The sequence below is a fragment of the Lutjanus erythropterus genome, chromosome 4, assembly GCF_056507025.1.
Source record: "Lutjanus erythropterus isolate fLutEry1 chromosome 4, fLutEry1.hap2, whole genome shotgun sequence".
NCBI lineage: Eukaryota > Metazoa > Chordata > Actinopteri > Lutjaniformes > Lutjanidae > Lutjanus > Lutjanus erythropterus.
Window position 1 is genome coordinate 15,819,619 of NC_139320.1, and position 26,133 is coordinate 15,845,751.

The 26,133-nt window shown below is 39.0% G+C and overlaps 1 protein-coding gene across 1 annotated transcript in view; it reads right to left on the reverse strand.

The window, feature by feature from the left end:
- Window positions 1-26,133, reverse strand: part of lsamp (limbic system associated membrane protein) — a 243,097-nt gene that overhangs the window by 79,191 nt on the left and 137,773 nt on the right. Inside the window, exons 2-3 of the mRNA XM_084717115.1 lie at window positions 7,278-7,422; window positions 4,809-4,899 (exon numbers count right to left, since the gene is read on the reverse strand). Of these exons, the coding sequence (XP_084573241.1) occupies window positions 4,809-4,899; window positions 7,278-7,422 (236 nt within the window). The remainder of the gene's footprint in view (window positions 1-4,808; window positions 4,900-7,277; window positions 7,423-26,133) is intronic.

Genomic DNA, 26,133 nt, shown 5'->3' on the forward strand with positions numbered 1-26,133 from the left:
GAGCAGAAAAATGACTGAATAAAACCAGACCAAAGTTGAAGTTAAAGGAAAAATATGAAATACATATACAAAATCATCATAAATCATAAAATTACTATATGTCATCAGAGATTAAGGAAAGGTGCTACACTGAATCACTAGCTTCTGTGACTAGACACTACAGTCAGTATGTTCTCCTTTGAAATTACCATTCCAGGCTGGAAAAACTGTTTTTGTTTAGCATTTAGCAGAATTAAAATTAATGTGAAATGTTCACCGAATGAGTTACTGTCTGTCTATGAGTCATAAGAAATCATTAATAATCTTTTAGAAGGAGTAGATGTTCATGATTGTTAAATTCAGCAATAAGTTAATGGAGTCTGGCAGGCGGAAGAAAGGCAGTCACTGAACTCCAGAGTCTGTAATTTCAAAGCAGGAACGTTTTGTTTTCAGGATGACGGGCTTAGCTTTACATTGACAATCTATTGACGGTTAAAAACAGCTGATCAACTTAATGTGTAGGACTTGTCACTTGTCATTGTAAAAATATACTGTTGTGTTCATCTTATGCTCCTGCTCAGTTTTCCAGCAGGCACCCTGCCTGAGCTTTGAGCTTCGGGAGGAGGGGGCAGGGGGAGACAGCTCGACAGCTCAACTAGGGATTCAACATATTTAATATACAGTTTATGGCTCTAGTTCCCTATTTGAACTGCAGTATTTTTGAATCTTACACATTTCTCTTTTAAATAAGTGGTAGATTGTTAATGAAGCAGGCTTTTACTTATATATGCTTATTATTTAATAAGTATTCAGTAGTTTCCTCACATATGTGCTCAATATTTGAAAACAGTTTAAAAGTAAATAAAAAATTCCCAATGTTTGTTCACAGTAACACATTCACGATAATTGCCAGAAACCGACGCCTTCAGCACAGCGCTGCAATTTAGATGAAAGATGCTGAACTGAACCTCAAGGAGAAGATTACACCCACATAGTGGGGAAATACAACAGATGAGCATAACAATGGCAAAAAAATTGAATGGGAGTTTGAGAGGCAGAGCAGAGGACAAAATAGCAAGGAAAGAAAGCACCAGAATCAATGTTTGGCTATAACTGTCGCATTAGCCATGATAAACGAGGCCACTGACAGAAACTCTGGAAGTCAACGCGGGACATTCCAATGATCAAGCGCTGAATAATCGGACACAATGGATTCTAGGAAGGACAGGCAATTTGCTACCATGGATCCAAGAAGAGGAGCATCAATTCACATATTGACCTTTAAAAATGCTATTAATGGATGATATCTTCAGTTCATAGCTGGATGAGAAGTTCTCCAGTAGGCCATTGTGTGCTAAAATTACATTGTGATGCATTTCCTCCACTGACAGCCTGTAGTATTTATCTGGGGTCAGGATTCACATCAGACAGTCAATCGTAAGGGCAGTTAAAACAAAAACAAACTGATTGATTACACAGTCATGTATAGGGAAATGTATTGAGCTGCAACATTTGATTTGTCACTGCCTATAAACAGCACCCCATGTCATGCTTCAGCATGTTTTTTTGGGATAATGGACAGATGACAGCTGAAGGATTCCTAGCTCGAAGCAAAGCACACAAAGACATGCACCCCCACACACATGCAAACAAACAAACTATATAGATCCCATTTTGAGCGCTCGTGTCTGTCAGGAAGCCTATTTTTGACAGGTTAAGAGCAATTTCTGTCATCTAACTGTGGCTTTGGAAAACAAGACCTCAGAGAGCTGGCAAAGGCATTTTGATGGATAATGAACTCTTTTTGTGTTGGCCTTGATGCACAGAACAGTGTTTTTATTGTTCTTATTCTTTCATGGTCCCGGGAGGTTACTAGCAATTCAGAAACATTTCAGTGGTTAAAAGAAGAACTTAAAGGGCCACATATTCTGACAGTTGAAACAGTCACAAGCCTGCTGTTGCTGCAATATGAAGAAGTCAGAAAATCAGTATTATGGGTTTTAATGCTTTTGCCAGGATTATTTGTTGACCACTTTTCTATTTATTTGACGGTGAAACGGCAGTGAAACAAATTTGTGACAGGTTAAAGAATATTCAGTAATGCAATGTTATACACATATAGATATCAAGCCACACCGCAAAACATCATCCAAGAATTTGGTGGAATCAAGTTAAAACTCTCTTCAGACCTCTGTGTTTTGTAGTTTGAAGAAAACATATATAATGGAAACATGCTGTGTGTCTTAAATACATATTGCGATAAACTGTGGTGGTTGATTCTTTTTATATGAAAACAGTGTTTTACCATCATTATAGTTAGTATGGAATTCATTCTCCACCCCTGTAAAGGAACTGATTTAATTTAATATCTTGAGCTTGTTGAACTTGAATGTTTTCTCTACTTAACTTACGCAATTGGTTTTACATTTTCAAAACTCATAAGATGACCTTGAACCAAGTTTTCAACTCATGCTGAGTGAACTCACATTTTAAGGCATCAGGGGAAAGTACATTCAACCAAGAGAGTAAGTTCAACCAAGTAAAAAAGATTTACAGAACAACAAGCACATAGCCTAGATTAGCATAAAGACTAGAAGACTGTAGGTAACAAAATCCACCTACCAGCACCTCTGAAGCCCATGAATTAAATTTTATACTATTCATTTAAGAGGTTTAAATCATTCTACATTGTATTCTACATTGTATGTATGTGTTTATCACTTTTCAAAAACAAGACAGTGACAGAAAGTGCTTTACTCATGATATAAAATGGCAAAGACACCCAAGGAGAGAAGAAAACGTATAAACACAAGAATAAAAAATATATTCAATTCAATAAAAAGCAGTTGAACAGAAATGTTTTATGCTTTGATGTTAAACAATATAGAGTTGGGGCAAACTGTTTTTCAGTTTGATCTAATGTGGTGCATGAAAACTGAAAGTCGCTTCTTGATGTTAAAACATTCACTACTTAAAAAAAATTATTTAAAATTTTAATCAGGTAAAATCAATAATTAGTAACACATGAAAGCATGTGGAGATGTGTGAACTGTTAGTGATTTGTTTCTCTTTCTTGGTCTTCTTTAATTCTTGCTATACTAAGGTATCAGCGGGCTGATATTCCTATTGTGTTAATGTGGGTGTAAAATTTAAATTTGTTTCCTTAGCAGCACGGAGATTTAGCATTACGGATTCAAGCTCAGCAGTCAGTGCATTTTTCTTTGGCACTAAAACCAATTATTTCAGTTTTATCTTTGTTTAACTTGAAGGATCTGACACATCCAATCACTGATTTGTTTAATCAGGGGTGGAGGAAAATGGGACTGTTAGTAGGGCCCATAAAGATACTTAAATGATTAGCTGTGGGGCGGGGAGGGGCCCATAGAGAATACTTGTGTGCAGAATCTTGTGCTGTGTTTGATGCACCATAGTTACTTGCAGAGGTGCAAAAGTAACTAAGTACAAATACTTTATTGGTGAACTTAAGTAGATTGTTCAGGTGTCTGTACATTTCTTGAGTATTTTTCTTTTAATTCCCTACATTTGAACACAAATATCTATACTCTCTGCTCCTTACATTTTCTAAACATTGCGATTTAATGCATTCACCTGCCCAACATCAAGGGACTATAACACACAGAAAGAACGATTTCTTGGCGTATCCATCAGTTCATATCACACACAACAAACATACCAAGATGATGTAAAAGACAACAAGATGAAACAGACAGATAGGGAGAATCAACTATCTTAGCACCGAAACAGCCAGTAGAAATGTCTTTCAGAGAGCGGGTTTTTACTTTTACACTTTGAGTACATTTCAGAGCCTGAACTTTTTGACAAGTCTCTGTACTTCCACTTGAGTAAACAACTGGTGTACTTTTGCCACATCTGGCTACTTGATAAAACCTTTGTATAAAATTGTGTGTCATCTGCATAATTATAGTAAGATACATTGAGGTAAGATAAAGACTGAATTCTGATAATGCCTTTTAAAAAATGTAGTCCAAGTTATCTTGGATCAACAGATGTCATTTCACAGGGATCAATATGCACAATTACAAAAAAAAAAAAAAAAAGGCTGACCTTGCATTTATGTGTACACCTTTTTTCCAGCCCTATCAGAAACAACAATTTCATAATGTTGTAGCATTGCTTTCTCTTTCATCTCAGGAGCTAAAACCTTGAAACCTAAGAGGTAACTTTTAGAAAACATTTTTGAAAAAAAAAAAACTTTTCAAAAAAAAAACAAAAAACATAATTTCCACCCTCTGGGGCTTGTATCAAATCCTGCAGCACCTTCTTTTTCTCACTCTCCCTATGATTATCTCTTGCTCTCAACCTTCGTGCTGTCTCCATTCAGGAGAAATAACTTCCTATCCTTTGAAATGGAAAACTACTGCTGAGGGCTTTTCAAGTACACTTAAGATTCATTTGAACTGGAACAAGAAATTTTGCCGCTGTAGGCGGGCGTTGGTGACATATAGCTTTTTTTTCCTGACAATAAATATTCATATATTTTTCTTGCAGACACCTTAGAGGGACACATTTCTCCATTTAATAATAGAGTGGTAGTGACACTGATGTCTGCTGCTTGTGTGCTGTTGGACAATGATGTCTCAGAGTGTTGAGACATTTGAAATATTATATAAAATGTATAAATATATAATTAAGGATATTCATGGCCGATGAGTGGCAGCAAGCTTCTGTTTAGCATATAATGTGTTTTATTGACCCAGTTTCGCAGTTTATATCTTTCCAGCTGGCATGAAAAGGTAGCATGTTATTGATTTACTTTTGCTGCTAGTATTAATGTGGCTGTCACTTACCTTGTACAATGAGGTAGACCTGTGAGGTCTTGGGCCACTTCTTTGGAGTCTGTATGGAGCAGGTGTACGACCCCTCGTCATACACATCCACCTACACACAATAAAATAGAATAGTTTATTAGAATTTAATTACTATAATTTCCCAAGAAAATACTGAAATAAATATTCTGAAATTTAGCGGAGTCAACTGCTGTTTTCTCTGCATACGTTTTATCAGTTTCGAGTCAGTTTAACTCGTTTTTATAAACATGACTTGTTCTGAGTTGGCTTTTGAGCTAAAATGATGAGTTGAATGATTGTTCTACTGACAGTTCACTCAGCTTATTAAATTAAGCTCATGAAGAAATATGATGGCACTGTTTGAGAATTAAAAATATATTTTTTGTGGTTTAAGAAAAACCTATATAATAGAAACTATTTGTCTTTAATATGTGTGACAGTAAATTATGATTGTTTCTTCTCATAACAATAAAAACAATGCTTACTGCAATGATAATTTTTATGGAATTCTGTCTGTTACACTTGGTCACTGGGAGCAGCCTTGCATGTTGTTTTGAACTGGCTGATATATAGTGGGCCGAGCAGTAGCAGGTGCAGCTGTAAGTTCTTCATATAAAATGGATCACTGACTCTTCAAACTCACAAAATATTGATTTTGTAAGATTTGACTGAGAAATTGTTGATTCAACTTCAATATCTTAATTTCAATTTCTCCTGAACTTGTTTTGTCAAGTTAGTTGAGTTAAGCAATAAATCACAAAATGTCCTTTGGTGTCAAAATCCTCCACTTTAAATGGCCATTGCTATTGAACTTAATCTTATTAATTCTGTAAGAATAATGTAAGATTTTTTTCATTCGAATCAGATTGGGCTTTTCAATACAAATATGTAAGGATTCATTAAATTTGTTCAGTTAAGTGAAACACGATAAATTCCTATAAGCCTACATGAGTGTGTTTTACCAGTAAGACTCATGTTTTAATGTTTTTGAATTAAGTGGATGATGATGATGTTAAAATGACAGTGAGTCTGCTGAGTTTGGTGAGGGCAAGAAAACGTCTTTTTCTGGTGAAAGAAAATGTATCTTAGTCTTTAAAAGAATTATCTCTCACTGTTGTGATCCTTTTTGATAATGATGTCAGTAACAACATAATTTCCAGAATTTTGTCCGTAACAACATTATAGAAATAATAAGTATCGCCTGCCCCGCACGCTCAAAGTGCACCTGGCTGAAATGGCAGACAGCGCGTCATGTGTGTTCCATTTCTATCACTCTTCTTGGCTTCCATCACAGTTAGTTCTGTCCTTTGTGGTGATTTAGAGACTCGGTTTGTAAAGTTTACAGCCTGCCATGTTGTTGCATTGCTCTGCATTCAATGATGCAGATAAAAAAACAAGACTTGAAATTTTTTAACCAAACACTTATTTCACCTTCATCAGTTAATATCAGTTAACCACCAGCAAATGCTGTCATAAGGATTTTTTTTTAAATAAGTGCTCCAACTAGAATAAAAATATATTAGGATTCTCCTTATTTGTAATCCCTCATTGATCTTTTATAAGCCTCTACCTGCTTTATCCTCATATTGTCATCTTGTACACTGACTGACAAAAAGTAAAAAAAAAAAAAGACTGCTTGGCTAGAAGAATCTCAGATGGCTGAGGGGTCTGTGACTGATAATTCAAATCTTTAACTTTCAGGGAGCAGTCCTAATTCCTAATCGTTTTGTTTATGTTGTCCTCTGTGTTGTCCAAATTGAACCTTTGGGGACACTGAATGTACGTAATGCACAACACCAAATTTTGTATAATAATGTTCTTTCTTTTGTCTTAAACGTTTCACATAAACATATAATCTATCTCTACTAAGGATGTGGTTTGCCAGTTCACATATTTTCTTGCTCTGACTTTTTATGTTGCCCTTTTTGCAAACTTGAATGCTTAATTTATTCTTGGTATTTAGTGCAGGTAGTTACATGAGACAGTTTTAGTGTGACTCAGAGGAGGAATTGTTTAACATCTTGGGAGAAGGTGCTTATTTGTTGTGTTGCTGAGAGTTACAGCACATCAGAAGAAACCACTCTAATATCTATCTATTAGATGAACACCTTCTTTTTTTTTTTTACCTCTGGACAGAGCTAGGTTTGCTGTTACCCCTGTTTCTAGTCTGCTGAGCTACTTATCCTCTACACAAATGTACATCCCAAAATGCCAAACTATATATAGTATTAAGTAATGTTAGCAGAGATAAAAACACTCCTGTCTTTCCGTCCTGTCTTCTCAAAATGTTCATGGCAAGTCAGAGTGTGCAGTGTGCCATTTATTAATGCCATGTTTCACAATTTCTGAATAGGATCTTTGAAACTAAAAAAATTCTGGTCCTGCCTGTCTCTAACTGTCATCCAAAATCAGCTTATGATGTATCAAATAAAAGTACTGTAATTGGTCCCATTTCGAGGTCAGCATTACCTTTTGTATGCGCAGGCTGTACTCCAGCTGTCCTTTAGTGACCAGATCTACTCTGGGGTCCAGGGACCACTTGTCTTGGCCGGCAAAGATGATGTTGGATCGATTGAGCCAGGCCACCTTGGACACTTTGTCATCAACATAACACCTGCGGGCACAACAATACTGAGTGAGTTGAAGGAAACAGACATAGAAGACTTGGTTTCTCATTAAGGGATGCAATATGAGAAGGCATGAAAAGACAGCGTGTGTAACTTGTTCTATTTCATGATTTGTAATCTTATTACGAAGAAAGAAATGTGGAGTTTTGTATATAGCAAACAAAGAAATAATAGCAACTGTGCTATCCTACAGCGTAGGTGGGGTGTATGAAACGAAGCGTTTTATGTAAAGGTTTATAGGCTGGGTAGTGAAACACACTTCAGCAGTGCACTGATTGATATTTCTGACCAGCAAGGTTATTCCAGAGTTAGTAAACTTAATCAGACAAGTCAGAAATTATCCTGAGGTCTTGAAAGAAAAGCCAAAGTTGAGGAGCATGTCTTCACACTCCCTTCCTCCCATTCATTGTCTCCCCTCACTCCCCCTCTCTTCCTGAGTCTCCTTCTTTAAATCTGCCTCCCTTCCTCTCTCTGATAAATACATCTCCTTTAACAGTGAGCCTATTCCCGTGGATGAGAAAGGACACCGGTATCCTCTTGTTTACTTCTTGTTGCATGCTGTCAGAACATTACGCCAAGTAAGCTCGAGCTAAGACATCTCGCACTGGAGGGATGGGAACCGAGCGTCTGCCTAATGAATAAATGTAAATGCGGGAAGACGTCGGAATCAATGAGAATGGATATCAGCCGTAATGCAAGCCGACAGTGGATGCGCCTCACATGCAAATTCCCACGACTCCCCGAGCCTTGGCTGTGCACACTGCCTTGGAGTGTGTTGGGCTACAAGAGAGTAGATTAGCGAGGCAGTGGAGTGAGGCTGTCTTTGGCAGGTGACCCCGGGTGATGCACAAAAGTGGTGGTGCAGTCACCCCAGCCTGTTACCCAGTGGGAGCTGGATGTCAGATTTGTTGAAGGCTTGTACTCGCAGCTTGAAAGCCTGTTGATGTTGCTTCCCTTTGTGTTGAACCAAGATAACTCACTGTATTGACTCCCTGTGACGTCTACCTTCTATTTTCCTCATTCACAAGTTGTTTATTCCAGTTTGTTTCAGAGACACATTTTTCTATAATCATAGAGAGCTTTATAACACTTCTCAACAAAGATTATAAGTGAATGGATTCTATGATTCCAGAGAAGACATCTGGAGCACTAAAACTCACACAATTCAAATACACATAATAGAGATCATTTTGTGACCCAGATTTAGTTTTAACCTCTGCAAATCGTCTATCCCTCAGTGGTGCTTTGTTGCCTCTAGGTAACATGCCCATTTTTGGCCTTTTACACTCACACAGTACATCCTCAATTATGGTGCGGTACTTTAAAAAAGAGGCAAGGCTCTAAGGAAACTGGTAGCAGTGTTTTAATTTGTCACATGACTCTCTGTAGGTTATGGTGAACCCCTTTTTTCCAGTCTTCCTCACATGGTTCAGCTCCTTCATCTCTGTCTATAAAAATGGTCTGAAAACATATTTTTCTGTCTTTTGTGCTTTCAAACACAATATAGAATCCAGTGGAAATGTGCACAAATGGGCACAAAAGACCAAAATATTTCACTCAATAGAATTATGATATACCATAATGTAGCTCCAGTATATAAACAGTCTGACGCAGAACATACCACACAGTCATACAGAACAGTGTGTAACATTGTTGAACAATGTGGGAGAAGAAGAGGTCAAAAGAACATCAGCTATTGAGACATGATGTGTCTTTGTTCACTTCCTGTTCATTTATCATAAATATACATAAAATGTAAAGGGAGAATTGCTCATATTTTTTCTCGTGTGCAGGATTCTTCCTTCTAACTGGTATTTCCATTTGCTATTAAAATTTGCTTTATTGCAAGACCAGTCTAATCAAAGAAATGTAAAACTATTGTCAGATTCCTCATGATTACACATGTACAATAAGAAAAGAAAGTTGCTTTCTATGTGAGTAAAGGTTGTAATTCAACAAATCCTCTGTATTTAAAGTGATAACACTCTATATTAGTGAAAGATATAGACACACAATGACAACTTGAACAGCTTTTAAGTGTTTGCAGTGAAGCAATAAACTGCCCTGGCTGTCTGAACGGTTGCATGTTGTTTGTTTTCGCTGAGCTCACTTCCTCTCCTCTGCTATTACCAGCCGTCTCCTACCGTGAAGTAAACAGGAGAAAAAAAACGTAAAGTGAAAGACAGAATGAGGAGACATGAACAGAATCGAGACAGTTTCCTTCAGTTGTATCTTTCAAAAACTTTAAAAATTAAGCAGTACCCTGTAACTGAATCTGAATCATGATCTTGTAAGCAGTGTCTAAGATAACTGTCTACTGTACAGACATTTCAAAGAGTTCAAGATTAAACGACAGACTTGCAACTGACAAATACATCCTTTAAATATAATAATTTAATAGTTTGAAGTGTGTAGTGTATACTCTACAGATCTGTTTCCTGGGAGTGAAATGGTCTGGAAATGTAGTAATTTAATAGTCAAAATTAAACTATAATTTCACTAATAATTAAATCATTTAAATTTGAATCAGTCTGTAACCTCTCAGTTTTAAATTTTTGATTTCCAAGGGGTGTTATCACCATGTGCAGACCAAATTGCATCATCATATAGTGCTTTTTTTTCAAGATAAATAAAATACATGTCATTATGATGGCATTATTACAACTTGTTGACAGAATGACGCCACACCATTATTCACAGCAACAGCAAACGTGGCTGAAAGTGAAAGCAATGTTGCTACAGGCTCCACGGTGGAGGAGTTAGTTCCATCAAGAGGGGCAACTTCGGGAGTCTGGAAGTGGTTTAGTCACAAAGATCAGATGTGCAGTAAACCACTCTGGTAATGCGTAAGAAGCATAAAAAGACTGTGACAGCAAAAGAAGCGATACAACAAATTAATTTCACCACCTGATGCGGAAGCACCCGGTTGAGTACATGAAGAACCAAAGATTCTGCTAGAAGACCTCAACAGCTAGTGTGAGTTCTATACCAAAACTATTTTTCTGTATTTTGTCATTCTGTAAAGAGCATCATAATTGCAGAATACCCTGAGATATCGTCACATTATTTTAGGGCCATATTGCCCACCCGTGTTTTGAAAGCATCACACAAAATGGCTGCTGCCTGGTCTTGATCTTTCTCACATAACAGTTAAACTGTACATAAAAATATGCCCCTAAAAACAACAGAGCAAATGAATGTCTGGTTCCCAGGCTGTAGCTTTTTTTTTTTTTTTTTTTTTCATAATTAGCTTGTGATTTTCTTGTAGAAAAAACAACTCTGGTCACTCCATCTGTCTGTTCCTAATTTCAGAGACAGATTCTTCATTTAATAATTGCTGATGACAAAGAGGAACCTCTTAAGGTCTGGACCAAGTATTCTGATTGATGTAGATTAGATGATAATTGGTAGTGTATTCAGTTAAGCATACACAAATCTGTGGGCTGAAACTGTCACGACACACTCACGGACACTTTTATTTACACAGTCACAAGAGACAGTTGTCTAAAGAAAGACTGATGTGGCAAGCTGTTCTTTTCTGCTGTGTTCATGGCAAAGGCAGATTTAAGGTTTTCTTTTGGAGTTCTGAAGCAGCCTGACTGATGCTTTGTGATCACTAGAAACATAGTTCAGAGACTGCAGAATTGTTTCTCAGCCGATTGTAAACAGACATTCATCATGCAATTAATATGGAAATGTGGAAGGCCTTATACTCCTCAAGTGGGTTTGAGATAAGGTGAAACTTGTGAAAAGTGGATAACTGAAAGCGGCTGCCATTGTAGTAGAATTCAGCACAGAAAATAGAAAATAAACTACACTTTCTAAATATACAGCAACATACAGCTGTTAAGATTGTATAAACACATGCAAATTGCATTTTCCAAAAATTGAGAGATTGCGTAATTTAATAAACTGCTTTGTAAAAATGTTCATTTACAGTAATTGTTGCTGAAGTATAAAATGTAATTGTGCACACAGAAGCAGTGTTATGTAATACTTTACATACTTACAGTATCACTGAGGATTGTGAAGCAGTAAGAGGGAAAAGGGTCTTTCATGTTTTTGTTTGAACTCTTGCCTCCTGGTAAAGCTTTTAAACATTAGTCTTGGACAACAGGAGTCTGCTAATTTTATACATGGGTCACTGAGATGAGATGCTAATTAAAGCATTTTTTCATCAAAAGGTTCCAGCACATCACAGACACTGTAGGAAAGTCTCTCATTGTTATTGCCACCTTGTCAGCTTTTGCTTGGCTCCGTTCTATTAGTCTGTAGCCATGTTAGTGGCTCTGTGACACACAAAGGCTTTTTAACACGAGGTTAGCGTTATGAAGTGACGCACGAGATGAAGTCACATGATGCAAGTCACGTTATGTACGTTTTCGTTTCACATGGGACATGAACCACAGTTTCCCAGGCACGCACTATCTTTACCTAGTCAGGCTGTATTTTTAAATCCACTGTCAATTGTGAGTTTCAGTTTGGCCCGCTGTAGCTAGTTATTGTGGAGTCTTGAGAAAGTCAGCAGTCAGTTATGAGTTTGTTTCCACAAAGTATAGTAAATACAGGCCTGTAAGTAAAATTGATCGTTTGTTAAATTAAAATTAGCACAATCATTATGCTCATTTCAGTTGGCTTATTAATGATATTTCCCTTTATGTGTTAGCATCAAGCTAACGGACTAAGTATTCTTATTTTCCATATGGTTGTAGCAGTTATGATAGCTATATTGGCAGCATTATACTATACAGCTGACTGACCTTTGTAACCTAAAATGTGTGATGTATTTAATGTGTTTTTTGCGTGTATTTTACTTTTAGAGGGAAGGGAACAAATAAACTGGAAACCTGTCTCTCTCATTTGGAGACCTGTTTACCCATCTGCCAAACCAAACATCAACATTTACACAAATGTGAGCTCTCGAACCTCTAGTCTGCAATTAGTCTGGATTTCAATTCAGTCTATTTGTGAAACCTTTCGGTTCATTTTTGATTTCCAAGGGGCGTAATCAATATTTCCATCTAGATGAGATTATATAGACCTTCAACTAATCAGAGAAATAAAATGTGGTTTAAAACTAATCAGAGCAACAAAAGGTGTTGTACCAGTGCTGCCATCTAATTACAACCTTTCTCAGATTATAGCTAAACAGTACACAAACATATCTTTCTAAAAACATTTTAGGCAAGAAACAGGCAATGCAGTAACATAATCTTGAACCATATTTCATCAGCGCTGCCAAGTTTGACAGTCTGGTCTGAGCTTTCAGAGCCTGCTTTGCACCAGACGGACATGCTGACTTGAGGCAATGGGATAGATCTACAACCAGTCAGAGCAGCACAACATGTTACATGTGATAGGCCCAACCCGGATCCAAGCCTGGTGAAATTCTGTCTGAATGAACGGGGGGGGGGGGGTATATCTGCCTGTACAAATAAAAACATAAGCTTGGCAGATTTGTCCAGTTCCCTGTTTACAGTCATGGTAAAATAACATAAAAATAAAATCCTATAAGAGCGGTCCTACAGTTTTTACTCTGGCAGAGGTACTTTGAGGTTTCGTTCAAAACAGCTCACTATGATTTCGAATGGTCCTATGACAGCTGTCAAAAAGTCTGGACGAACATCACTTTTCAGGTCATAGAGGAAGGAGGAAATATGGTAAAATAGAAGAGGAAACATTCACAGTTAAGCAGGATACAGCCAATTATACCCTCTGTGTAAGTGAGACAAGCAGTTTTTTATCGTGAATTGCACTCATACTGTGAGTGTGGCTCCTCCAAAGCATCATGCAAGCTCTTGGATAAATACAGGTGACTGGGACTACTAATCATCCAAATGCTCCTAATTGTATTACCTCCTTTTAGTTAGCGGTGACCATATGCTGCACCATATGGGTCAAAGAAATAGATAAATAAATACGCAACACATGGTGCTGTACATGCCACCACACTCAAACTTCAATCAAAGTCATATTCTGCTGCTCCAAATGTTCTCATCTTCCCTCGCCGTATCTTTTTCCCTCTCATCTCTTTGCACCTCTGCCTTACCACTCCTCCGCTTCTCTTCCTCTCACTATCCTCATTTTCTCACCCCCCATCTGCCTCTCATCCTGAACGTCCTTACTCTTCTGTGTAAGTTTCTTCTCCCCTCTCATCTCTCCATCAACACTCTGGAGCAGAGGTGGACAGCAAGGAATAGAAATCAAAGGATCTATTCATTGATCTACGTGGCAGACTGTGTTTCTCTGCTACCTCTTGCCCTCCGTTCTCTCTGTCTTCTCTCGAACTGCTCAAGCCTCCAGAGGGTCCTGACAACCTTTGGTGCAGAGTGTAGAGCATGCTCAGTAGTGGCTATTTCCTGTTCTCACTAATGAGCGACTCCTCAAGAAACAGAGAACTTCCTATCACTTGTCAGAGCAGTTGTCTGCTTCCTTCTAGCAGAGTAGCTGTCAAGGTGTGTCGAGGTAGGGCCAGATTTCTCAGGCTGCGCCGGTGCTCTGCTAGACCAGAATGAGAAATAAGAGCTCGGATGTTTACGGCAGGCCTGATCTGAGGCACATTCAACAAGTTGCTCACAGGGAACTCGCTTTGATTAGAATAGAGAGCCACGGTTGAACGATTTGTAATGAAAATTAAAATAATAAAAAATAAAATCCCATTAACTGGCTGCAGCCCTCACAATGATGCAGTATCTCAGCTGTGTTATTTAGCAAGCATGACTTTATTTATTTATTTGAATATTTGAGGAAAAAAAAAACAGCTCTCTTTTTTTTTTTTTTTATCACAACAGCATCTCCATGTTCACAATCCTCTGCAGAATCCTCTCCAAGCCCATAATCCTCTGCAGGATACATAGTCTCTGCTAACATAAAAAAAGCTTGTAAATGCTACCAAATATTTGCTGATGCTTGTAAACAAAAAGCCTTGTTAAATGCACCTTTGTTTTTTTTTTACTGGATTTTACAAAGTGGCGATGTTGTTTATCAGTCCCCTCAGAGACCGGGGCTGGGTTTACGTGGTGTTTGCTAGTGATGGATGCCTAGGTTGCTGTCCTGCGCTGTTTTACCCTCAGCTTAGTTGATGGATGCTCTGCTGTGCTATATTATACTCTTTTTCTGCCCTGCTGTGCTGAGCCAATATGGACTGGCCAATAGGCTATGGCTGACAGGGGACTGTGTGGGCTGACAGATGCCTGGGCCAGAGCTGCTGAGCTGGGCTTGTGTTGACAGGAGGGCTGGGCTGGATGGATCCCTGCTCCAGGGCTAGCCGTGGGGGAGGACCAAAGAGCAGGCTGGAGCCAGGGAGTGAAACTGTAATGAGAGGAACGATGTGCCAAGACTGACAGAACAGCTACACCACCCGCTATCCCCATCAATACCCGGTTTCCCTCATCTCACCTTGTCTTTTCTCTCCTTTTTTTTGCCTTTCTGACACCTCTCACCCCTTAACAAAACACTTTTTTCCCTCCATTTTCTCTTTGTAGCGCATCTTTCTTGTTCTGCCGTCCACCCTCTCCAACCTTCTGCCTCCATCTCATTCCCCTCTTCTTTCCTTTCCTGCCTTTTATCATCATATTGATTTGGGCAACCTGTGTCACAGAGGTGCCTCTGTGTGCATGCATGTGTTAGGGCAGGTGTGCTGTGTTGTGTGTTGCAGCAAATGCCCTACCTGCCATACAGAGAGAATCTGAAATCTTGTCTCCGAAAGGGTCAAACAACTTGTTTCAGGAATCGATAAAGATTAAAGGCGAGACTGGCACACTGGCTATTTGATCGAAATCCGCCTCACTCCAGCCTGGTGGGCAAGTAAGTTCTGTGTCTTTGTTGTCTATGTGCATGTGGCAGGGGACACAACAGACAGATGGAGGAAGACAGACAGATAAAGAAAAGATGTGATATAGAAGAAAGCGACATTAAGAAAAGGGAGGGAAGAAACATAAGCTATGGGACAGAAGCAAAGCTGAAACTGCATACCAAATCAAAGCCAGGTCATTCCTTTATAGCCCTCAAAGCAGTTTCTTGCCCCAGATATTCTCTGCGAAGCAGGTTAAATATACTCTATTTCTGGTGAGGTGTAAGTTCATCCCATTGGACTGGGCTTAGTAGAACAAAGCTTTTATTGAAATACTCAGTGCAATGCTGTCTTGCAATAGAATTTTCCTTCCATTTTATGCTTGACAAAGAAAGGAAACTCAAGCAAAATTTCACACCCTGCCATTGACAAGTGCAATTACACTTTAACATGAATTAAAGGACCAGTATTTAGGATTTAGTGCCATCTAGTGGTGAGCTTGCAAATTGCAAACACTTTGTCTCACTAGTAGTGGATAGTGAAACCACAAAAGATCATATCTAGAGCCAGTGTTTGGTTTGTCCATCCTGGGCTACTGTAGAAACATGACGTTCAACATGGTGGCCTCTGTGGCAGAGGACCGCTCCCTCTGTAAATACAAGGAAACATTTTATGCTCCAGATTTTCCCAGTTCTATTGAAGCCTGTGGGAGGTGAAATATCAGTCATGCTTTTGACCAACAGCAAATGAAAAAAAAAACTGTCAGTATTCCATTCTCTGAAGTGTGCGTTTTGAGTGTTTTAGAGGCATTTCTTCATCAAAGGTCATACAATGTAAAGATGTTGGCTTTTAGTATGCTTTTCCATACATCTCCCATAGGCTTCAATAGAACTGGCACCAAGGTATAGCATAGAATGTGCTACAGTGTTGTAATGCCCATTCCTTCTTTTGTTGTTTGGTTGTGTAGATAAAAACTGTTAATTCTAAAGTAGTGTACCTATTCTTATTTTTAGGTTATTACACACTAATGAAACATACTCATGAATACTGCATTTAATTTCTGCCATATTCTGCCAATAAATCCAGCTAAATCATCCACACTGGACCTTTAAGTAAGTTCAGTCAGACAACTCACATTTTAGAATGTTTATTGTAGCAGCACATTAAGTAAGTGTGTAAGAACTGGGAGTTGCAGCATGTGGAATCTCAGAAACACAAACTGTGCACACAAACAAGAGACTCTCAAAGTCAGTGCATTATATCTGTGAATGCATGTGTGTTTGTGTGTGTAACTGTGTGTGTTGTGTTAATTGACAATCAGCAGGAAAAATCTTCGTGTTGCCTTTGTAAATTGGTGTTGACAACAGTGGCAAACAGGTCACATTAATTATTGTGATTTCCAAAGTCAGGTGCAAAGTGTTTGAAGCTTGTTTGTGAAATTTCCTGTGCAGGTTTAATGAAGCATTTAAAGAGACAAATGATGAGGGTGATCTGTCTCGGGTGATAAACTGTCTCCTTTCATTAATAGTGATTTTAAACAAAGCTGTTATCAACAGGAAGAGTCCAATCCTGTGGGCTCTGCAGCACCACAGAGAGAGAATTGGTCCATCTTTTTCTAAGATCCACATATAAATGAGAACATAGACAACGACAGAGCTGTTTTAACCCTTTAGTTTTTTCAAGACCTTGTCACCAGAAACCAGAAACTACAATGACTTCAGTTAAGCCAACCCTAGAGCCAATCCCTGTGGGGAAATCCCTGGTGACGTAAAAGCATCAGAGTAACCTTTGTTGCTCAGTTGATTTATCCTCTCTGCTTCAAAGCACCCAGACAGCCACAAATCCTTATATAATTCTCCCATCATGAAGCCCTTCCATCTTGGTTGGCATGCATCAGTGCTTAGAGCAAGCCATTAATCAGGGCAGGAATGATTGTTTTGAGACTTGGCCAACAGACCTAGCGGGGGGAAATTATTAATCAAAAATGGTTACAAACAACTCAGAAATTTGCAGGTTTGCTCGATTCAAATTTGCTTGGCACAGGTATGTTTCACCTCTAAGGCTTTTCAAGTGCCAGGGCCGTTAAATTTCTGTGTGTGTCGTGTTTTCTCAAAGTTTCTGAAGCCGTTCCAATTAGACATCGTGCTTGGATGTGCTGTGAAGTGCAAGATTTGAAATCTCCACAGCAACTGTTGGGGTCTGTGGAAAAGGGCAAAAGGCAGAACATGCACCAGTGGAAAGCAACATCTACTGCTGATCAGAGTTCATACTGTACATTCCAGCAGTGCAGGAGCCCTGACACTTCTGCTGTCAGTCTAGCTTCACTTTGACCCATTCATCCTCATTTTAAAGTCAATGTGACAACTCCTCCATGGTTTCCTCCGTCCCTTCCTCTGTGTTGTGCTTTTAAGCAGGGTTGGAGAGTGAGGGAGCTTGGATGTAACGAGCCCATGACAGATGGTGCCTCATTGAGACGTAGGCAGGAGGATCTATGGCAGGAGCAGGATGCTGCTATTAAATCTCAGGAGATGTACTGTGCTTCCTCCCTCTGTCATATCTTCCCTTTTTGTCACTCTCATTCTCCTTCCCTCTGCTGTTTTGTACCTTCTCTTGTCTCCCTGTTTTTGCCCTTCCCTCTGTCTTAGTCATTCATTCTTGCCCCATCCCTTCTCTTCTTTGTCCATTCTCTTTTTACCAGCTACGATAGCATGAAATTGGAATTGTTTTTGTCATATGAGTGTGTGTGTGACTTCATGGCAAAATGAAGATGGGTGTGGTCTAGGGATGGGAATCGATAAGATTTTTTCCGATTCCGATTCCATTTTCAGTTCTGCTTAACGATTCGGTTCTTTATCAATTCTCTAATCGATTCTCATTTGGAAAAAAGGAGAACACACAGGAAGCTAGACGTGAACTGGAGCGAGTACCGCCAGCCTCTGAGCCAGTCAGACTCTGTCTCTCGCCATGGTCATCTAAATGTAATGCATGAGCAGGCATTCATTTAACGTTAACAGTTAGTAATAGCAGGTTTTAGAATGAGGCAAATGGCGCTAACATGATAGGCAGTGTTAGTTACCTGCAGTGTTATCAGCAAAGGACGTGCTAACGTTGCTGCTGCTGCTGGGTTGAGATTCACTCCAGAGCAGATTGAAAACGCAACATTCATTCAAAGTTATCGCATGCTGTGTGTTCAAATGTTTCTGCATATTGGTAGTATTTCCTCCCTTTGATGAAATATCCACTTTGCAAGCTTGCGTAAGCTATGCAACGTGCGTGATGACGTCATTTGCGCCCACTCGAATCGATGAGAGAATCATTTGCAAAATTGGCAAATGATTCCAAGGAATTTAAAACACTGGGAACTGGTTCTCAACAAGAACCGGTTTTCGATACCCAGCCCTAGTGTGGTCCAAGCAAGAGGCACTGGCAGTAAGGAGGTATGGATCACAGTAATAGCACCTACTAGCAACAGGAAGTCACAGGCCCTATACGCTCAGAAATTGCTCCAAGAAGACCAACCAGATCCACCATATATGTGGTCAGCAAAGTCTTGAGAGCTTGATCATACTATAGTGAGCTTGTGAGTTTACATCAAACACGCTTGCCAGAGCTGAAACTTCACATGTGTAGCTGAGATCAAAATGAAGACTGAGTTTGAAGATGGGTGTGGTCTGACCCATGAATACTGAATGCTCATGTAATAATGTAGTAATGTTGAGGGGTGTCGTGACTGGTGTGATCCTATCAAAAGATGGTCTCTATTTACCTTGCCTGTTGTCATTCTCCTTCTCCTTTCAGAATTTTACACTTGGTGCAAATAGAGGATGGATAAAATAAAAGCAACATGAAAAAAAATACTACTTTGTCATTATTAAGTTTATCATATTACATATTATGCACATGATGAGTGTTATTTCAACAGCTTGTATTGCAGCGGGATCTGTGTGTATGCCTATGGATCTGTGCTGTCTTATGTTGACAAAAGAGTGTAAGTATATGGGAAAGGGGTATTATTACTAATGTAAGCCACATGCCTCTTGCAGCTGCAAATTATACTCATTATTCCACAATTACTGGCTGCAGAGTGTCGACCTTTCCCACCCATTGCTGTCTTTACACTGCATTTTCTGCTCAACACACAGTCTGCTCTTATTATTACAGGATGTGACATAAGGCCTTGTCTCCAAGTGTGACACCGTGGAACTACTACCTAATTTCTCTGCTCTCCACATTTACCTCTTATGCGATCCATCACTGTGTTCTGCTTTGGTGCATTACGGGCAGAAAGAGGTGAATCAGTTGATGATGCAGTGCCACTGAAGGAGAGCAGAGGCAAGAGGAAAGAAAAAAAAAAGATGCTCTTATAAGTGCTAAAAGACTCCAGACCTGGCTGCCTCTATTTGGGCTGTGAAATGAAATGCAGCATCATAAATTCTGTCTGAAATGAAATAGGCTTATTTGAATTTGTTGGCCCAGCACACTATTTATGTTTCTTGGGAAAGCTTCTGATAATGTACAAAGTAGAACTACCAAAACCTGCAGTACATCTCAACAACAGAGATTCCACTTGCATCTAGTACAGAGCTTTAGCAAAGCCCAGAAAATCAAACAAATACACGCCAAGAGCTTTGCTACCTTTTCTTACTTATAGTCTTTTTTTATCTCAAAGGTAACACTTTGAACTGAAGATGTGTCTTAAATAATTATGTAGGGAATCAGAGCTTGGGGCGCAGGTCGTTTCATCATCATTTCCTATGTGAGAATTGGCTTTTATACCCTCTTGGCACACTAATCAGCATTTCTCCCTCGTGGGCTAATTTTCGAAAGCACAGCCTTATTAAATGGGGTGTGAGGGATGCCATTTGACGATGCATCTACAGAGTACAGTATTTAGTCTTGCGGGTGGACTTTAAAGGTTAGCCAACAGTGGTATTGGAGTCGGCATATCAAATTCATAAGTGACAGGTGTCATGTCAAATGAGAAGGTCAAAAAGGTCTTCTGTGATTTGTTGTCAGGGATGGAATAGCTAATTCACATGCCGATGCAGCGGAGGAAGCTGAAAGGTTGACAGGCTCTCATCTGGCCTATGTGAAATCATACAGGGAAGCTGCCTATATTATTTAAATGCATACATTTTGAGTCTGAGTGCACTTCACACATGCCATATTAAGGACTTGAAAAAAGTGGACTTTAACACTGACGGCGAAGCAGTTGAATTATTAACTATTCCACTTTTGAAGTGTTTTTAAACTAAATGTCCTTTTTGCCCTTTTACCATTGGGTTACTTTTATGATTTATTTTACTTTATTTTTAACAAAGACAAGCAGCAAATCCTGAATGTGTTGCTGGCTGGAGGGCAGTTTGTACTTTTGGATGATTTTATAGTCACATACTGTCCGAGCCACAGGGAGCCACTATGGAACTGTTACAGCAATCTTTGCTCTGCATTCTGAACAGAGATAAACATAAGCTCTAATGAGTTCGGTTTTCACATATACAGCACAACCATGCATCTGCTTTGCTTATTTAGTTGCATCCTTCACACAAAATTGCCTGTGTGGTGGAGGAGAGGACAGGCCTCCTGTTGTTTGACTACAAAATCAATTGATGGTGTAGCCATGGCAACAATAGAAAGTGTCACAATCCCTACATAAGTTAAGATAGGTCGTCTCCTTTTTTTCCTTTTCCACAGGGTATAATTATAATTAGTCCCTATCACTGCCATTTCAGATTGTGCTACGTGAACTCAGTCTGTATCCTGATTCTTTTAGAAAGGTCTTTCATAGCACTTTAGCACCAAAGATAACTCTTCGCTTCAAGTGGTCCCCTGAGCCTGTACAAGGCTAACCAATGTTAACAACCACTGCATGCTGCACAAGGCTTAAGTGTGAAAGGTTTTGACTCTGTCACTCTTTAATTACTCACTTTATGCTGAGTTGGCATCTGTATCCTGATCAAAGAACAAAGAACCCATGAGCCTAATGGACTTTGGCATGAAGATGTTGGTCTGCAGTATCCACAGTGCCCTTACACAATCTCTCACAACAGGGAGGCTGTTACAGTACATTTCAGGCTTTTAGACTGTGATCTCATCCGCAACACAATGCATGATGATAATGAAATGTAAATCTGTTGATTCATTGATTCTGTCATTAAGTTATTCATGTAACAGCCCCAGAAGTGCTATTACAGTATGCTGTTTTGTTAAATTCATTGCCTCAAAATAATGATATTTTAAGCCCACAATTTAGACACAGTTGGGGATTCATAAATGAATGCAAATAAATCATTACCTTATCTTTGACCTAAATTAATGTTTAATTTCATATCGGTCCTGAGAGATAAACAAGCATGAGAGGCTTGCCAGTTTAGCACCTTGTCACTTGCCATACATTATAGAAAGAGAGAGCTTGTGTAATGCATTATTTCAGAAACAAACAAACCACTCATGTACTGGAAAGTACTGTAATAACTTGAATTGCATTTATAATTTCGTACCTGGGTCTTCAGCATGGGGGAGGGGGTCCTCAGAGTTATTGCTTTTTTAAAATAACAATTCACCTTCGCATTAGCATGAATCCCACGCATTAGCTAAGATATATCTATTTGTAAAGACAACAACAACAACAAAATGAATCCTCATGCAATCATGTGAGCTAGTTCCCCTACTTAATCACTCTGCACCTGTCCATATTAGCCAATTGGCTGTCTGATTACAGACACTTTTGTGAGCCACACTGGGTCATTTTTTACTTCATCCACCTCAGAAACCACTGGCAAATGTGCAGTGGCAGCTAACATTAGTCATGCTCCTGACTTCAATGCAATATACATAGAAGGTGATTCCTGCTCCGTCTCTCTGTCAGGTAAGGCAGGGGTTCTCAGTCTTTTGTAACCTAAGGGTGACTTCTGATTGTTCCGAGGACCATCTTCCCAAACAAATTAGAAAAGCAAAAACATAATATGACAAAAAAGGAGAAAAAAATGTTGTTATGAATGCAAATTTAATGCATTCAGGATCATATTTTCTCACCACACACTTTTACTGGTGCAGGGTTGTCTCCCTCATCACTTTTTCATTTCAGAAACTGATCCATTTTGTGTGACTGCATCTGACACAACATGAAAGCTACTATAAGAATGTTTTTTTTTTTCACTGGTTGTGGAACAGCGTCAGTTTATCACCGATGCCTCTGTATGACCTATATAAGTTAACAAGACCATTCATGAGAAGCTCAGCTATTTCCGTGTAATTGTTCTTTACGTCTGCCACAGGGTCAAATTCTCTGAGAAATCAGATGAAACAAGCCTGTGTTTACATTTCCCCAGGCAAAGTTACAGTGAGTAGTATGTTAGCCAGTATATTCTGTGGTTATTACAGTGGAAACACTATCACTTTTGTCCACCGGGGCCTCTCAGATCAACAAAGTATGAAAGTTCCTTGTAGTAGTTTTAATGAGCTAACAGTAGTCTCTACTACCTGATGATATATCGTAATTGGCGTGGTGATATTCAGATGCAAATGGTCGATGAAATTATACATTCTAAGGCAGGTGAAGTAACGGTGGTGTTAGAGGGTCTACTCAGCTGCTGAAAAGATGTTGAAAAAACGGCTTTGCCAGTCATCTAAGATTAAAACATTTAGTTTTGGTTTGAAAATGTCTTTTTCATTTTATTGAAAAGACAACTATTTAAGGACGTCTAGTCAGACAGTCTTGTCAGTTTTATTTGAAAATGAAAGGTGAAAAGATGTGTTTTCGATTTCATTCAAAACACAACTATTTCAGGAGGCCCATCTACATCCAGTTTTAGTTGAAAGTGAAAGGCAAAAAGATGTCTATTTATAATACACTTATTTCAACATTAAATGAGGACAGAGGGTCTTGCATGTTGTACAAATTGTAAAGCCCCATGAGGTAAATTGTGATTTGTGATACTCTGCTATATAAATAAACTTGACTTGAAATTAAACTTAACCTGTGTCATTACATTGCTTTTTAGCAGTCACAATTAATATTTATTAGTAGTCTTTTGAGTGCCAACAATTGAAACCTTTTGTCAAAACTTGGCAGTTTTCTTAGAAAAGGAAGGCATGAAAGAAAAGGAAAAAAAACAAAGGAAAAGACAGCAAACATTTATAACTTGCACAATGACTGTGGCTGAGAATAAAAGGCATCACATAGTCGAGCCCTGTCATGTGTGGCAGCATGTGTGACACCAGTCAGAAGGCCTCATCTGCACACTGAGAGATAGGCACGAGTAAAACGAAGATTCTGGGTAATGATCCAGCACTGCGTTATTATCATAACAGCCCGGGAACCTTCTCTGAGATGGTATAAACACAGACAATCTAGCAGATTCCCTTTTAATTGCTTTCTCTTCTGTGCAGGGCAATGAGAAAGGGAAGGGGGAGCGGGGGGGTGGGGGGGAATAGTGGCAGGGATGGAAAGGCAGTAGGGAAAGAGGGAGGGGGAGAGTTTGTCTTGTTCCTCAGAGCAACTGTTCCAGCTGATAATACCAAGCAACCCTGACAAGGAAAAGGGATGAGAGGGAGCAGGAGGAAACAGGAGGCAGAAGAATGTGTTTTTCTGGGCTTGAAATCATCCCCACTTTTTGTCCATATCTACAGAGGAGACAGAAAGAGAAAGCTTGGAGCTAATAATAATTCTAAAATACTCAACCGACACTAGAAAATAAACAAGCAGAAGACTGTAATTTCATCACAGTGGTGGTTTAATAACAAAAGAAACGATGCCATTGTTGTAAAACTCTGACTCTGTGCGGAAGGAAATTAGCCTCTGGCACAAACAAGGATTAGGAGGGTTTTTAGAACATTAAAATAGAATGCCACACGCTGTTTGTCTTTTCACATAGCACTACTTAATGCAACAGCGCTGCATCTAAAAATCACCGATACACACAATGAATAGTTGCTGCTGATCCAAAGTTTTTGCCGAGGGCATGGTTTAGCAAACCTGTAAACGAGGTTGAATAGGCTCTGAAAAAGAACTACCGATTGTGTCATATGTCTCATTTACTGAGAACTGCATTACTGCTGACCATTTTGCAAAGATGAATTTTGTTATTTTCCAAGCAGTTTTTGGGCTCCATTCATTTTAGTGTACTGCTTCAAACTTACTAGATGTGTAATCCATCAAATGGAACATTTTATTGGTTGTATGTTTTTTTGATCAAAGTTAGCCTACACAGATGCGAGCAGGGGCCTGCTGTGAGATGGCTGCAGCAACTTTAAAGCTGCTGTAATCAGGAGCCTAGTGGGGGGTAAGCCCAAGTAAACTCTGTTTAGCCATCTCTTTGAAATGAGGCTGAGAGTTTACTCATCAAATTTTCAACTGTAATTGTAGGAAGGAGGGTGGGCTGCAGTTTATCGACTGCTGTATTTACCACTACACCCCTGTCTGTAATTGATATTTTAATTTAAAAAAGGAAACAAATGACAATGTGGAAATAATAGACAAAAGTGAAAGGTACCATCAACAAAGTGATGAAGTGAATTATTATTATTATTATTATTATTATTATTATTATTATTATCATGGATGGCTATTGTAGGTCTTAACCTAACCTTGTCCAAGTTATTTTTTTGCCTGAACCTAACCATCACAGCATTAAGCACATATTAAAAAGCCTTTCTGGCTGTGTCAGATATAGCTGCTAAAGGATACCTTGTTCTTCAGTATCAGATGCCAAGGGGTAGTGACAAATTGTCGGTATGTGATGAGTTGAGATGCGAATGCATTGACCAAACCATAGATTTTAAGCACCGTTCCAATCCTAGAACCTACAGAGAATTTATTAGCTGATTCTGTAGATTCCTTTCGCTTTACGGAGCTTTATAGTAAAGTTTAGCTCACTGTTTTTTTCTCTTTAGGCATTTTTGCTTCTATTAGATAGAATATGAAGAGAGAGGATCACGTGCAACAAAGAGCTGCTAAAGAGCTAAAAAAGAACGTATGTCGCCATAGCAAGGACTCAGCCTTTTGTACATGAAACATACGTTCTACCAGGTGAGTTACCAAGGTGCCCCAGGTTCAGCTCATTGTTTAGTTGAGTGGCCAAATACTATTTTAGTTTGTATTGGTTTGTACACTACCTGCAACAACAGAAAGACCCAGTTAGCCACCAGCTGGTGAACATACTTAAATACTTAGCAGCTAAAGAGTCAAAAATTTCCCTCAGGAGTTGGTGCTGAAAACAAAGAAACACCAGAAACTCGACTCCAAATACATGTTAATGCTGCTCAGTATCTGCTGGATTTGTACTATAAATAAGCAACTTTTACCAAGTTTGCTTTCTCAACTTAAAAGCCCAAAGAAAAAAAAATCAGCTACAGCAGGTTTAAATGCATACAATGAGAATATTCAAATCATCTTCTTCAAAGCACTAATGTTTGTTTATGTTCTGTGTTTGAGCTTCCAAAAACATATATGAATGTAATGAATCTCCGCCACCATCTGTCATGCCTGGGATACTGGAGCATTTTTTTCAACCACCAAAAGTTTTCAGAATAGTCCCCTTTTCAGAAGAGTTTCAACTCAAAAACTGCATTACTATCTGCTAATCATATAACATACAGCAGTAAAAATACTGTACTCACAGTTTGTCAGCCTGTAGGTTGAGAGGTTATTATGGCAGCGAGGAGATAATGAACTTATCTCTCCTGCTCTGTAACATCACCTGCCTCTGTCGATAGGACTGCCACACTCCAACAGTATGTACCAACAAGCCACCGGACCACCATTACTGTTTGAAGCAATCTGAACTCCAACTGATTTTGATTCCCCCTCCAAGTCACTTGCTTTGGTGCTCTCGCTCACATCAACTGGAAAACCCATTTTGCGGGGCCTCAGCCTGGCCAATTTCTATCTGTCACAGGTAGTGGG